General features: G+C 29.0%; 1 protein-coding gene and 1 long non-coding RNA gene across 2 annotated transcripts; one reads left to right on the top strand and one right to left on the bottom strand.

Annotated features, from left to right (window-relative positions):
• Nucleotides 1–1085: 1085 nt before the first annotated feature.
• LOC145970546 (uncharacterized) lies at nucleotides 1086–2170 on the top strand. Its single transcript, XR_014438529.1, has 2 exons — nucleotides 1086–1294; nucleotides 2064–2170. It is a non-coding gene; the product is annotated as an uncharacterized LOC145970546 (long non-coding RNA).
• On the bottom strand, nucleotides 1967–4899 carry LOC145970545 (SNAPIN protein homolog). The gene is made up of 3 exons (XM_083097394.1): nucleotides 4546–4899; nucleotides 4245–4470; nucleotides 1967–3874 (listed from the first exon to the last, which is right to left on the bottom strand). The coding sequence occupies exons 2-3, from the start codon at nucleotides 4394–4396 to the stop codon at nucleotides 3832–3834; spliced, it is 195 nt and encodes a 64-aa protein (XP_082953520.1). The 5' UTR covers nucleotides 4397–4470; nucleotides 4546–4899; the 3' UTR covers nucleotides 1967–3831.
• Between the last annotated feature and the right edge of the window lie 9081 nt (nucleotides 4900–13980).

Here is a 13980-nt window from a genome sequence, read left to right as displayed (position 1 = left end):
TTTTAATTTTGAAAATTTAAATATTCTACGTTATGATGATATAAAAATATGTTCGCTGAAAAGTTTAATTAAAAAAAAAAAAGGAAATGATAATACAAAATACAAAATACAAAATTAGAAATTAATAAAAAAAAATAAAAATTTATATAAAAATTAAAAATTAATACATATAAAAAAATTTTAGTTAAAAAACTTAGCGCTACTAATTTCATTAGCACATTATTCAACGTAGCAGCGCTAAGTTTTTTAACTAAAATTTTTTTATATGTATTAATTTTTAATTTTTATATAAATTTTTATTTTTTTTATTAATTTCTAATCTTTAATTTTTTTAATAATTTTTAATTTTGTATTTTGTATTATCATTTCCTCTTTTTTTTTTTTTAATTAAACTTTTCAGGATATATGCATATGATTATTGCAATGTATATGATTGTTCATATTTTCAACGATTTTTTATAATAGATATATTACAATTCATTTAATATCATTTTTCTTTTAATATTGGAAATAAAAAAGAAATGTATATTTTTTAGTGAAAATTTTTATTCAGTTGGCGCAACTTTTTAATATTATTTGTAGGAAATTAAAACAATTATTTTGTACAATTTTTTTTAGTTAAAATATTTTAAGTTTTCATTTTCAATTAGCGTAATTTTTGGATATCATCATTTTTCTAGGATATAATGTAGAAAATTAAAACAACTATTTTGTATAACTTTTTTTGGTTAAAATATTTTTATAAGTTTTTATTTTCACTTAGCGCAATTTTTTTGATATCATTATTTTTGTAGGATATACAATTTTACACAAAATTAAAATAATTTGTAGAACAATTTTTTACGGTTTAAAATAACACTATTTCGTGCAGATTAAAATAACTATTTTGTAGATTAAAATAATCCTATTTTGAAGATAGGTTTTTTACAGTAGTTTTTTACAGTTTTAAAATAACACTATTTTGGAGACAGGTTTTTTACAATAGTTTTTTACTGTTAATAATACACTATTTTGCAAATACATATACTGTTTTTTACGCGGACTTAGAACTTTTTTTTACCTTTTTTTAAAAGGGTAATTTTTTTAGGGATATCACTCTTTTTTGTACTATATGTTAAACATCTTTAAATAAATGAGCAAAGAACCCGCCACCACCCCCGTCATATTTCATTAAAATTCGACGGTCCTCTTTGCTTACTATATAGATATTCAGATCCTTCAAACTTCTTTGCTATTCTTATTGCAAAAATAACGGATAATTACAAATCAATATGTCATTAGAAATCTACAAAAGGTAAGCAATGATTATTAATAATATCTATAAAGATATTTTATAATATAATTTATTATTTTATATATTTTATTCAATCTTTTATTATAATCTTCTATTATATATGTTTTACGCATGATACTGTTTAATAAATGTCTTATTATAATTCATATATGTATTATACATACAAATACATATAATTACTCATCGCAATAACTAATGATTGTTATAATACATATATATTACTATATGTTGCATGCGCAATACAAATACATTATAATAAAAAATTAAAATAGACCATTAAAATTAAAACTAATCATTAGTTGTTGCGATACGTAACTATATGTACTTCTGCGTATAACACATATATATGTATTACAATAAAAGATTAAAATAAAGGTTAACCAAGTATTGTGTGTGCAACTCATATGCATTACAATAAGGATTAAAATAATAAAATATATAAAATAATAAAATATTATAAAATTTTTTATAGAAATGATAGATAACAATCTATTATTTCATTATAAAAATGTTTTATAATCTATTTTAATATTTTATTATCTTAATCTTTTATTATAATGCATATGTATTGCACACACAATACTTGGTTAACTTTTATTTTAACACTTTATTGTAATACATATTGTAATACATATATATAATAAAAATATAGAAATATATAATAAAAATAGATGACAAAGAATTAATTTTTATTTTAATCTTTTATTGTAATACATAATATAAAAATATTTTATATTGTACAATATATTTTATACATTTCTATTTTCAGATCTAACGAAAAGGAAAAAATGAAGAAAATCCTAAAAAGTAAGTGTAACACATTATATTATTAATACATATGCGTAAGAAATGATAGATAACAAGGGAATAAAAATTTATTTTACTATTTTTATTGTAATTCACTTATTGTAATTACTTATTTTTTATTGTAATTCATATTTGTGTTGCACACACAATACATATATGCATTACAATAAAAGATTAAAATGAAGATTAATCATTTATTATCTATCATTTCTACTATCATTTCTAAACATATTTTATAATATATATTTTATATGTTTCCATTCTTTCAGAACCTACAATATGGAAGAAATGGAGCCAGAAATTGAATTGTCGTCCTTTTTACGTGTTGAGGCTGAAGCGGCTTTAAAAGAAAATATAATACTTAAAAAAAAAATACAAAAATTAATGGAAACACAAAAATTAATGGAAACACAAAAAGAATCGCCGCCACCAACGATGGCATCACTACCACCGCCACTGCCGCCGTCAACGTCGTCACCGCTGCCATCGCCGTCACCGCTGCCACCGCCGCCGTCGTCACCGATAACGACAGCGGGGCAAGTAAGAGGTAAATAATTTTGAATTATATAATTGGCACGTTAATTATAAAGGAATCAGCTAAATGAATCAGCTATGTTAAAAGTTAATAAATCTATTACATTTTCAGATTTATGAATTTAACATTGCCCAAAGTATTTTTAGCCTTCTATAGAATTAAAATTTTTATCTTCATGAATTTTTGTGTCGTATAAATTATATTTTACAAAAGAAATTTTTAATTCACAAATAATTATTTTTATATTTTAAAAGGCTAAAAGTATTTTGCGTAATGTTAAATTCATGAATCTGAATGTACATATATTAAAATTAGATTTATTAACTTTCAATATAGTTAATCCGTGCAGTTCTTCTTTAAATATTATATTCAAATAAAATAACATTAAAATATTTCTTTTATTGTAGAACAACCGCGTGCACGATGGGCTAGAGCGGGACGGTCGAGAGGACGAGGCCGAGGCCGAAGTTCCAATCCAAGAACCTCAGCCCGTTATAGAAATAATATTTTTAATTTTTATTAATATTTAAATGTGTATGCGTGTGCGTGTGTGTGTGTGTGCGTGTATGTGTGTATCATCATAACATAGAATATTTTTTATAAATGTGTCTTTTTGTTTTTTCTTTCTATGCTTTGCACAAACTACTTTTTATTTTTCATTTCCTTTTGCAAAGCATAAGCTATTTTTAATTTTGAAAATTTAAATATTCTACGTTATGATGATATAAAAATATGTTTGTATATGTGTACATGCGTGTGCGTGTGTGTATGTAATATCATCATAGCATAGAGAATTTATTTTTTCTTTCTATGCTTTTGCATAAACTACTTTTCATTTTTAATTTTCTTTCGCAAAGCATAAATTATTTTTAATTTTGAAATTTTGAATTTCAATATTCTATGTTATAATGATTATATCAATTGCAATAAAATGAGCATTATATTTTTTCAATGCCATTGCTAGAGCTGTGATGACTATACCAGAACCACTACCTATTTCTAAACAAATCACAGGTTTCATCGCATGCAGAATGTCTAAATCTTCTTCCAAAGCATCTATTAAAAGATACGAATCCTCAGAAGGATCATAAACTGTCTTGAGTTCTTCATCTGATAAATTAACTACTGGAGTTTCCATAATTTATGGTGAAAATTGTAAGAAATTTCTTTTATAAAACTTGCAGAGTAATCAATGTTAAGTAATAACAATCCGCTGCTTCAGCTCTATTTGACATATCCTATAACAAAGAGAATAGTTATGCATAAAAAATAATACTCTTCGCAACTTTTGTACACAACTTGTAGTACATGATAGAAGCACAATTTTTTATAACATTCCAATAATTATATATGAAAATTGAAAATGATTTTCAAAATGCTCAAGAATTCTTGTAAAATAGGTAACAATAAGATATATATGTCGCTTGTGTAAGTAAATCGCAATTTTTTATCGTTACAATTCGATGAATAAACATATATTTTGCAATAAATAGTACGTACTGTGAAAGAAATATAAGAATAATAAATATACGTAAATTTGCAAGAAAAAACGCGAAAAATAAATGTTACTATTATTGCATGCGCGCTGAACAGAAAACTTGACGTCACCTTGTGGCGCGAATTCTCTCGTCCAGTTGATCCACCGTAGGTTTGAAGAGACTCATAAGACCTTCCGTTAATGCATCCGGCGTCGGATTTTCGCAAAAGTCATCTATCTTGTCGTCGATAGATGTATTGTCACTCGCTGTGTCCACATCCATGTTATAGCTGTAGTGAAGTAGACACTACCGTGTCTCTTGATATATATATATATATATATATATATATATATAATCTGAAATAATAATATAGATACAATCTAATCTAAATATATAAATGTTATATGTATTTTATTATTTTATATAATTACCTGAAGTGACACACTTAACCTTTTACAACATATTTATAAGCACCGTTAACGCCACAGAGCGCTACTAACGCTGCGTCGCGTGAATCACTGCTAGCGCATTCTTGTGGCAGACGTTGGAAACGTATTTCTGTATTTTCTTTGTTACGTTAAGAGGAGTTGACGATGACCATGACGACGTTTTGTTACGTCCAGACCCTGGAATGGATGGGCCGTATGGAAGGACGCAACTTACTTACCCCGTGACACACTTTATTCGGGCGTGTGTATGGATCGGGTCGAACGAATGTGAAGGGCCTGACACAGGTCAGCGACCGAAGGTCTCTTTAACGCTGCGTTTTTAAGCCTATTCGTTCGATGGCCCCTTTTCGGTAAAGGAATTTAATCCTTGTTACGCGGGATGGGACCTAGTGCGATCTCGGGATTTAGGGAAGAGAACGGTTTAAATAATTAAATTATACATAAAATTAAAAATACATATATTATAAAAAAAAAATAATGAAAGAAAAATACATCTTACCCACACAGCACATGATATCATTCGAATATTCTATACTCATACTGTAAATATACGTTACAGATGTAATATACTGAGAATAATCCCATAACATCTCTTGTTGTATATTATTTTTCATATATTCTCAGAATATACTTTGAATATCTCGTATTAGTATATTCTTTCTCGTATATTTTCAGGATACTCTATAATATTGCATGTGTTTCTTCATTTTGCCGCTACGCGCGCCACCAAACTCGTACTTAATTTTTGGTGAAATGGACATAAAGGACTGGTACTAACATGAATTCCAAAGTTTCTTCTTTTTTCTTTTTAGTCAGTTTAATTTATAATAAACTGACTTAATTGAAAGTAATTTGTCTAATAATCTGGATTCCTTGTTGGAATTCAGAATATTAAACAGATTATTTGAAATTAAAATGAGAAGTAATCCATTTACTGCATTTAAGGTATTTCATCTATTACCGAGTGTACTTACATAATTGTACATAGATTTTCGAGATCAATATATCATTTAATAAGGAGAATCATTTAATAAACACTAATAGGTGTTTTTCAAACGTTTTATATTCATCTATTAGAAATAACATTTTTGTCTGAAGTTTTGTTTATAAAGTAAATAATTTCACATTTTTATTTATTTTTTACATCACGAAGAATCTATTTTTTATTCTACATATAGTCCAACTATCTTCTATATTCATATATAATTTATTAATGTAAAAATATGCTTAAAATATTCTAAAAATATACTCATAATATACCAAGAAATATTCTGAGTATATACTGAGTAGGTTTCTAAGGCAGACATAGGAACATCCTCCGTACATTCTCAAAATATCATAGTATGTATATCGAATATTAGTGGGATATACACAATCTACGTTTGCGATATACTGAGTACATACTCAGGATCTACCTGTGCTGTATGGGTTAGGGCCTGAGCAGAATGGCTGCCTTAAGATTTTAAGACTATGTTTTATGCCTTAGGTCTTTGTCTTAGGTAACGCACAATACTGTGTGTTATGTCTCGAGTCTTATGTATACGCGAACGTTTATTTTTTACAAACGTTCGCGTATACATAAGACTCGGGACATAACACACAGTACTGTGCGTTACCTAAGACAAAGACCTAAGGCATAAAACATAGTCTTAAAATCTTAAGGCAGCCATTCTGCTCAGGCCCTTAGCAGTTGTAGGTATGCGTGAGTGGGTATCTGTGTGTGTATGTATACAGGGTGACCCATTTTAACTTAGGCAGCCAAATAACTCGAAAAATAAGCAAGATAGAGAAAAATGTTTTAGACAAAAGTTGTATGGTTTCGAGGGGGCCATAAGATGGTATCATTGGTTTGACCTTGAAGAGTCATTTGAAGGTCACGTGAAGGTCACTTCAATTTTTTTAAATGGAATATTCTATATATTTTTGTACATTCTTGTAGCTTATTTCGAGAGCTTTCCATAACACTATAATTAAGTATCTTTCCGTTAAGTACTTTTTGAGTTATGATGCTTGAAATAATTTCTTAATTTTACATAAACCGTAAAATATCTTGTAAAATATTCATTTTTCGATTATCTTACCTTAATACTTTTATGTACAAAATAATGAGAGGAATCAATTGGTGTAAAGAAAACACATAGTTGTTTTTAAGAAAAAATATGGAATTGTTAATTGCAAATTACATATTTTTTCTTCGAAACAACTATGTGTTTTCTTTACACCAATTGATTCCTCTCATTATTTTGTACATAAAACTATTAAGGTAAGGTAATCGAAAAATGAATATTTTACAAGATATTTTACGGTTTATGTAAAATTAAGAAATTATTTCAAGCCTCATAACTCAAAAAGTACTTAACGAAAATGTACTTAATTATAGTGTTTTGGAAAGCTCTCGAGATGAGCTACAAGAATGTACAAAAATATATAGGATGTTCCATTTAAAAAAATTGAAGTGACCTTCACGTGACCTTCAAATGACTCTTCAAGGTCAAACCAATGATACCATCTTATGGCCCCCTCGAAACCATACAACTTTTGTCTAAAACATTTTTCTCTATCTTGCTTATTTTTCGAGTTATTTGGCTGCCTAAGTTAAAATGGGTCACCCTGTATATTCTCGCGGGTGTTACAATCGTTCGGAGGTTATCAGTCAGAATATACAGGGAAGAATTTACGTTAAGAATTAAATTCTGACTGGTTAATACAATATACATATAATTAATATAATATAAGAAATAAAACAAAATAAAAAGTGAATGTGTAATAAAAATATGAATAACGCTTACTCATTAGAAGAAGTATAGAATTCGTCGCTTGCGAATATGTCTTATAGTTAGAATTAAAATTTTCTAAATTCACTAAAACACAGGTCTAAATTAAAATACAATAATAAAATTAAGATAAGAGATTCGCCAAGTTTAAGTTCGAAAATTATTCATCTATTTCAACGGTTTCTCCCAAAAGTAATGATAATTCAAAGGAAAATAATATGAAGAGAAAGGAAAAGATAATAATAATAATAATAATATGAGGATGGGAAATTAAAAGAAAACGAAAGGGAGTCAAAAAAAAATAGAAATGAAAAGATATATATATATATAGAAGGGCTGAAACGAGATATAATGATAGAAAACAATATAAATTCTCGGTAAATAAATCAGAAAGAGCTAATAAAGAGAAATAAGGAATTGTTCGCGAATCGCCTTGCGGAGATTCCCGGCGAACGGGGAATTGTTCGCGAATCGCCTTACGGAGATTCCCGGCGAACGAGGAATTGTTCGCGAATCGCCTTGCGGAGATTCCCGGCGAACGGGGAATTGTTCGCGAATCGCCTTACGGAGATTCCCGGCGAACGAGGAATTGTTCGCGAATCGCCTTGCGGAGATTCCCGGCGAACGGGGAATTGTTCGCGAATCGCCTTGCGGAGATTCTCGGCGAACAGAAAGAACAAGGAATGAGACTGGAGGAGAGGTGAGACAAGGATTGATTGATTGATAGTAATTAGTAAAAATTTAATGGTTATTAAACCGTTTAAAATTATTTGTCAGACATAGATTTTAAATTATGAGATAGTAAGATATGGGAAAGGGAGAAAATGAAAATTACTCAATTTTACTCACAACTCGTTGGCATCACAAAAATGAGTGCGTTCATAAAATTGCAATGGCTGAGGTCGGAGATTTATAACATGAAGAGCTGGGTAATGGAGATGTTCATCAGAAAATTCACACGATGCACAATTAAATGTTAACAAAATCATTTTCACTGTTATATAAAACAGATGAATAACTCAATTGCATAATGCAAGAAAAAAAAAGGATCCCCCGAGGCTATATAATTTTAAAATTGAATGACTGAATCTTGACTGGAGCTGTGAACTGAACTGTCAACTGCACTGCTGCTCGTTGGAAGAATTAGCGTACTGAACTGTCAACTGGAGTGTTAATAGCGCGCGTCGCGCCTTGCGCTTGCATTTTAAAGTTATTACTCCTCCTCCCTTCTGGATGCTGGGGAATCTTTTTAGGCGAATTAAATAATTTCTATTACTCCCTTCCTAAGGTCAAGGAGCTTGATTTTTTAAAAGGAGAGGGGTCTCTTAAGATTTTTATTGGTTAAGCCCTTTGGCTCGAGACTTAGCTCCATCCAGTAGAGAGTGGGAGTGAGCTGATTATCTTATCGCTTGATGATTTGGCGATTCGGAGAACGCTCGAGGGTGGCCTGTCGAACGAGCGCACGTGCACTATCAATTTCAAGAATATTGCTGTATGTTTAGATTTTGACAATCTTCCCGAGAACCAGATCTTTATTTTAAAATTTCTTTAGATAGAGAGGCTTCGAACATAAAGCCGTACCAATAGATACGGGACAGTTAGAGTTTCTCATAACAATTTTTCATCTCATAATTCACGAATTTATTTAGAGTTTCGTTAACGCTATCTCGACTGGCCATTCCCTGAATTAGATTTGTTAAAGTTTAATAGCGATACACGCGGATTAGGTTGCGTTCTTCTACGCGTTATCATTATTCCTAAGAAGAATCGATTTACATTCCAAATTCAAGTCGATCCTCGATTTTTTTCTTCCACGAAATCGTTTCGAGGAAAGAAAAGAATCGTGGAGTCCACCGGACATAACAGTTTCTTAATCGAAATTTTCACATTTCAGACTTTGCATCATGATATCTCCGTTTACAGAGCACGTAGCGCAAAAATAAAAACACTTTTATTATTTAATTTAAACCCAAGCTATCGATTAATTCTACTAAGAACTCGATCCGTTGAGCGGTTATATGAGAAATAAAAATATCGAGTTATACTCTCAATCCGACTCGCGTAATAATACACGGAGTGCATTTTGCTTACGCTGGGACTTAGCAAAGACACTACCGTGTCTCTTGATATTGACATGAGCGGGTAATACTTTGAAATGCAAATTTAAATAAAATTGTTTCTTACACATTTCGTATTTCTGTAATAACTTTTTAATAAATTATTCTGGAGATCTATGTTTATGTAACTTTTTTTTAAATTTCTGTTCATAGAACTTGCTACTAAAGTTTATAAAGAAAAACTTGAAACACCTTGTACGTAATTGCAACGTATTCATTTTATTTTTAATTATTCTATTTATTCTATTTATTTTATTCTGCATTTTTTTATTTTATTTATTTAAATATTTTTTAAAGAACGAAAAATCAGAGTAAACCAGAGAATTTTGTTGTAATGTCATACATTTTTAAAAATGTACATGAATTTCTCACATAAAAGAATTCTAGTGATAGTATTGAAAAATTTGACAATAATAATATTAATTAAAATTTATTAAAGTTGTAACATTTTGTAATCGATAAAAATATTTTCATTATAAGAATATAATTCCAGAAGGAATACTCTGATTTTTAATTTCTCACGTTCAATACTTACATAAAATATATTTGCATTTGTTTAATATTTCCGTTTCTAATTTTATTAATATGAATTTTGATATTATTATAAATATATATGTTATATACATATATATTTGTTGTATTAATTATTTATATTAAAATAAAACGTATTTTAAAAATTTGCTGGAATGTAACTTTTCATATTTGACATATGTTGAACATAGTATACTTCACAATCTGCAAGATTTTTTTGAGATATAAAATTCCATTCTTGCGTTTCTTTTACTTCAAACGCACTAAGATGATGAAAATAACATACAGTTATCATTTTAATATATAGAAAATAAATATTTTTTGATGGACTTATAATAATATGTTTAACTTTTCCAAACACGGGATCAATGTCGTTTATATTTAAGCATATCAATGAATTAATATCATATTTTGTCCCATTTATTGTTATCCAATTTACAGAATTATAATCTTTAAAATCATCAGAAGGCAAAAGGTTTTTAAAACATTCATAGTTATCTATTAGTTTCAATTTTGAAGTAATACTTCCAAAACATATATGATCTTCAAAGCCTTGATTACAAAAAAATCTGTAGCAAAGCTGTAACTGGTGTCTTAAAGCGAGTGTAAACGACGGATTTATTCGTGTTTTACAGATTTTGCTGTTTTCTTTTATTTGTTTATGTTTTCCTTCAAATCGGATGCATGTCATACTCTTTAAAGGTCCATATTTTCGCATAATTCTCGGATAATGCAATAAATTATGATGCTTAATTTTTAATGAATTAGGAAATAACTTTATATGTAGAGAAAGGTATTCAGAAATAAGTGTTTCAACCAAGTCAATAGTTTGTACATTTAGAGCATGTAAAATTACAATACATACAATTTGTCTTAAAAGTAAATATAATTCCCAAATCTCATTATTGAGTGGAACAAGATCTCCAATAAATAAATTGAGATTCAGAATAAGATATTTCATTTCAGAAGCTGATATAATAATGAGCTCTTTTTCTATGGAATCTAATGTTATCAAAGGAATATTTTCACCAAAATAATGTTTGTTAAAAAATCGAATCCTTTCATGAAAAACATATGTAATGTAAAAAATTTTTTTTTATTAATTAAAGTATTTAAAATTTTTCCAATATCATAACGACAAATACCTTCGAATATATCATGCATTGGATCAACAGAGAAATTTTCCGTCACATGAAAATGTGGGATAATGTTAAAAATGCAATTTTCTTGAATTCCTACTACATTTACTTCATAATTGTTTACTGTTCTTATCATATCAACATTTTCTTTTACTTGTTTTTTAAGTTCTGTTTTAGAAACATTGCAAATTCTGCAACAGTGTAATGAATTAAAACTTTTCGAGAAACCTAATATTGTATTTAATCCTACATTATCTCCTGCTATAAAACACAATACAAAAAATACTGTTTGTATTTCTCCATTTATAGTGATATTTATACCATTTGTTTCCAAATCTATTATCATATCAATTACATGGTTAAATATCTTATTTCCCAAAAATTTATGATCTATATAATTATGTAATTGAACTAAGAAAATATTTTCTAGTCTACTTGCATATTCATCAGGTAGACATGGAATTGAACAATATATTGCACCTAATTTATTTATGCATTTGTGTGAGCCGAGAGGATTGTTTATTTCAATATCATCAAAGAATAAGACTAATGGTAGAATTATTTTTCCTTCACTATTTTTTTCAATTGATTGCCAAAAATTACTTTGAATTATTGAAATGATAATAGAATCATTTTTTTTACAATGCTCGATATATTCAGTTATGGAAAAAAAAACATTTGGAATTTCTAAAAAGTTTTTTAATACTATTTTTAGAGGTACAATAGTTATTTTTCTATGACAAATTGTAGATCTTGTAAATCGATCAAATAAACCAAAAGTTAAAGATGAATAAGCGTTGAGAAAAGCTCTCTTTAAATTAACAATAATTAGAAAAAATACAATAGGCAATAGAGAGCAAGAGAATTAAATTTAACTTAATCAGAAAATATAATTCATTTAAGTTGTACAAAAAACCAAAAACACGGTAATAGAAATAAGTACATGAAAAGGCGAACGTTTCTGGCTCTCGTTTGAGCCTTCTTCAGCGCATTAACAAACGGTACAAATTTAAATACGTAATATCTTAAAATCGGACAGACAATTCAATGCTACATTGGTATTCAATGCTAAATTGGTTTTACACTCCACATACTTCACGTTCAATAACATAATATACAAACAAACATTTGGAACCCCTATGGGATCTCCTTTATCACCCATAATAGCGGACATTGTATTACAGGATCTTGAAGTGAGGGCTCTGAACGCTTTAAGATTTACACCTCTTTTTTATTTTAGATATGTGGACGATATTTTGTTGACAGTCCCTTCGGATTCTATCGAATTGACTCTAATAACATTTAATTCTTTTCATGACAGGTTGCAGTTTACATCTGAAATAGGGGTTGACGGGACAATTAATTTCTTAGACGTGACTCTTATATTGGACAACAATTTTTTAATTTTTGACTGGTTCCATAAGCCTACTTTCTCAGGAAGGTATCTAAACTTTAATTCACAACATCCACTCTGCCAGAAGAAAGGCACAATAATTGGTCTAGTAGATAGAGCATTCTCCTTATCACATCCGAGATTCCACAACAAAAATCTTGACTTCGTCATTAGAGTTCTTCTGGACAATGGTTATCCTTTAAAATTGATTTTCGACGTCTTCAATCAACGTCTGAAATATCTGATTAATAAACATGACGGCACTAATGACAAGACACTAGAGAATGCTTCCTCTTTCTTTACGATTCCGTATTTGCCTAAGGTCACAGAGCAATATAGAAACATCATAAAAAATATGAATATTAAATTATCTTACTTTAGTTTAAACAAATTAAAAATATTCATCAAAGCACACAAAGATAACATTCCTAATGAACGCAAAAATAACGTTGTTTATAAGATTAACTGCTCTGACTGTGATGCTTCGTATGTAGGTCAAACTTCTAGGATGCTGAGGACCAGAATATCTGAACATAGATCACAAATTAATAGGAATGTAACTAATTATTCCGTGATCACTAACCACAGACTTCTTTTTGATCATGAATTTTGCTGGAACGATGTTGAAATTTTGGAGGAGGTTCCATACTACAGCAAAAGATTGATTTCAGAAATGCTTCATATTAAAAGACAAAAGAATGGTTTGAATTTGCAGACAGACACAGATAACCTACCGGCCTTATATCAGGACATAATAAATAAGCTTCCAAAAATTTAAAAGTCATGCAATTGTATATAAACAATATGTCTCGAGAGTTCCACACATTAACCGTCTGACTTCAGAAAGACACTGTTGCTTTCATCCGTTTTAATATTTTTACCGAATGTTCTCTCTCTGTAAGTGTGATAAGATCAACGTCAAAGTGTTTTAGTTAAGTGCATTTACATAATCTCTTTTGTACACTTGTATCGTGCCACTTTTTAGGATATGATTGGGATCATTATCAGGTCGGAAATTGGTAATAAGTATTCCGCAGAAGACTTTTGGCTCAACCACCATGGAGCCTTTTACGGTGAACGCGAGACCACCAACGATGCGTCTCGGGTCTACTTGTACAGGATCCACCGACGATTGGTTGCGTAGCATTGAATTGTCTGTCCGATTTTAAGATATTACGTATTTAAATTTGTACCGTTTGTTAATGCGCTGAAGAAGGCTCAAACGAGAGCCAGAAACGTTCGCCTTTTCATGTACTTATTTCTATTACCGTGTTTTTGGTTTTTTGTACAACTTAAATGAATTATATTTTCTGATTAAGTTAAATTTAATTCTCTTGCTCTCTATTGCCTATTGTATTTTTTCTAATTAAAGATGAATGTATTTTCTTGGTTGACGGTAATATTAAACATCCTATTTTTTGGAAATATTGAAATGTTAAATGTTCAGTTTTAAAATTTTCAAA

This window comes from Camponotus vicinus, unplaced genomic scaffold (assembly GCF_025532165.1).
Source record: "Camponotus vicinus isolate PSW18456_S1 unplaced genomic scaffold, iyCamVici1.0 SCAF_4, whole genome shotgun sequence".
NCBI lineage: Eukaryota > Metazoa > Arthropoda > Insecta > Hymenoptera > Formicidae > Camponotus > Camponotus vicinus.
The sequence above is the reverse complement of the archived record's forward strand: the minus strand, read 5'-3'. Positions and strand labels throughout refer to the sequence as shown.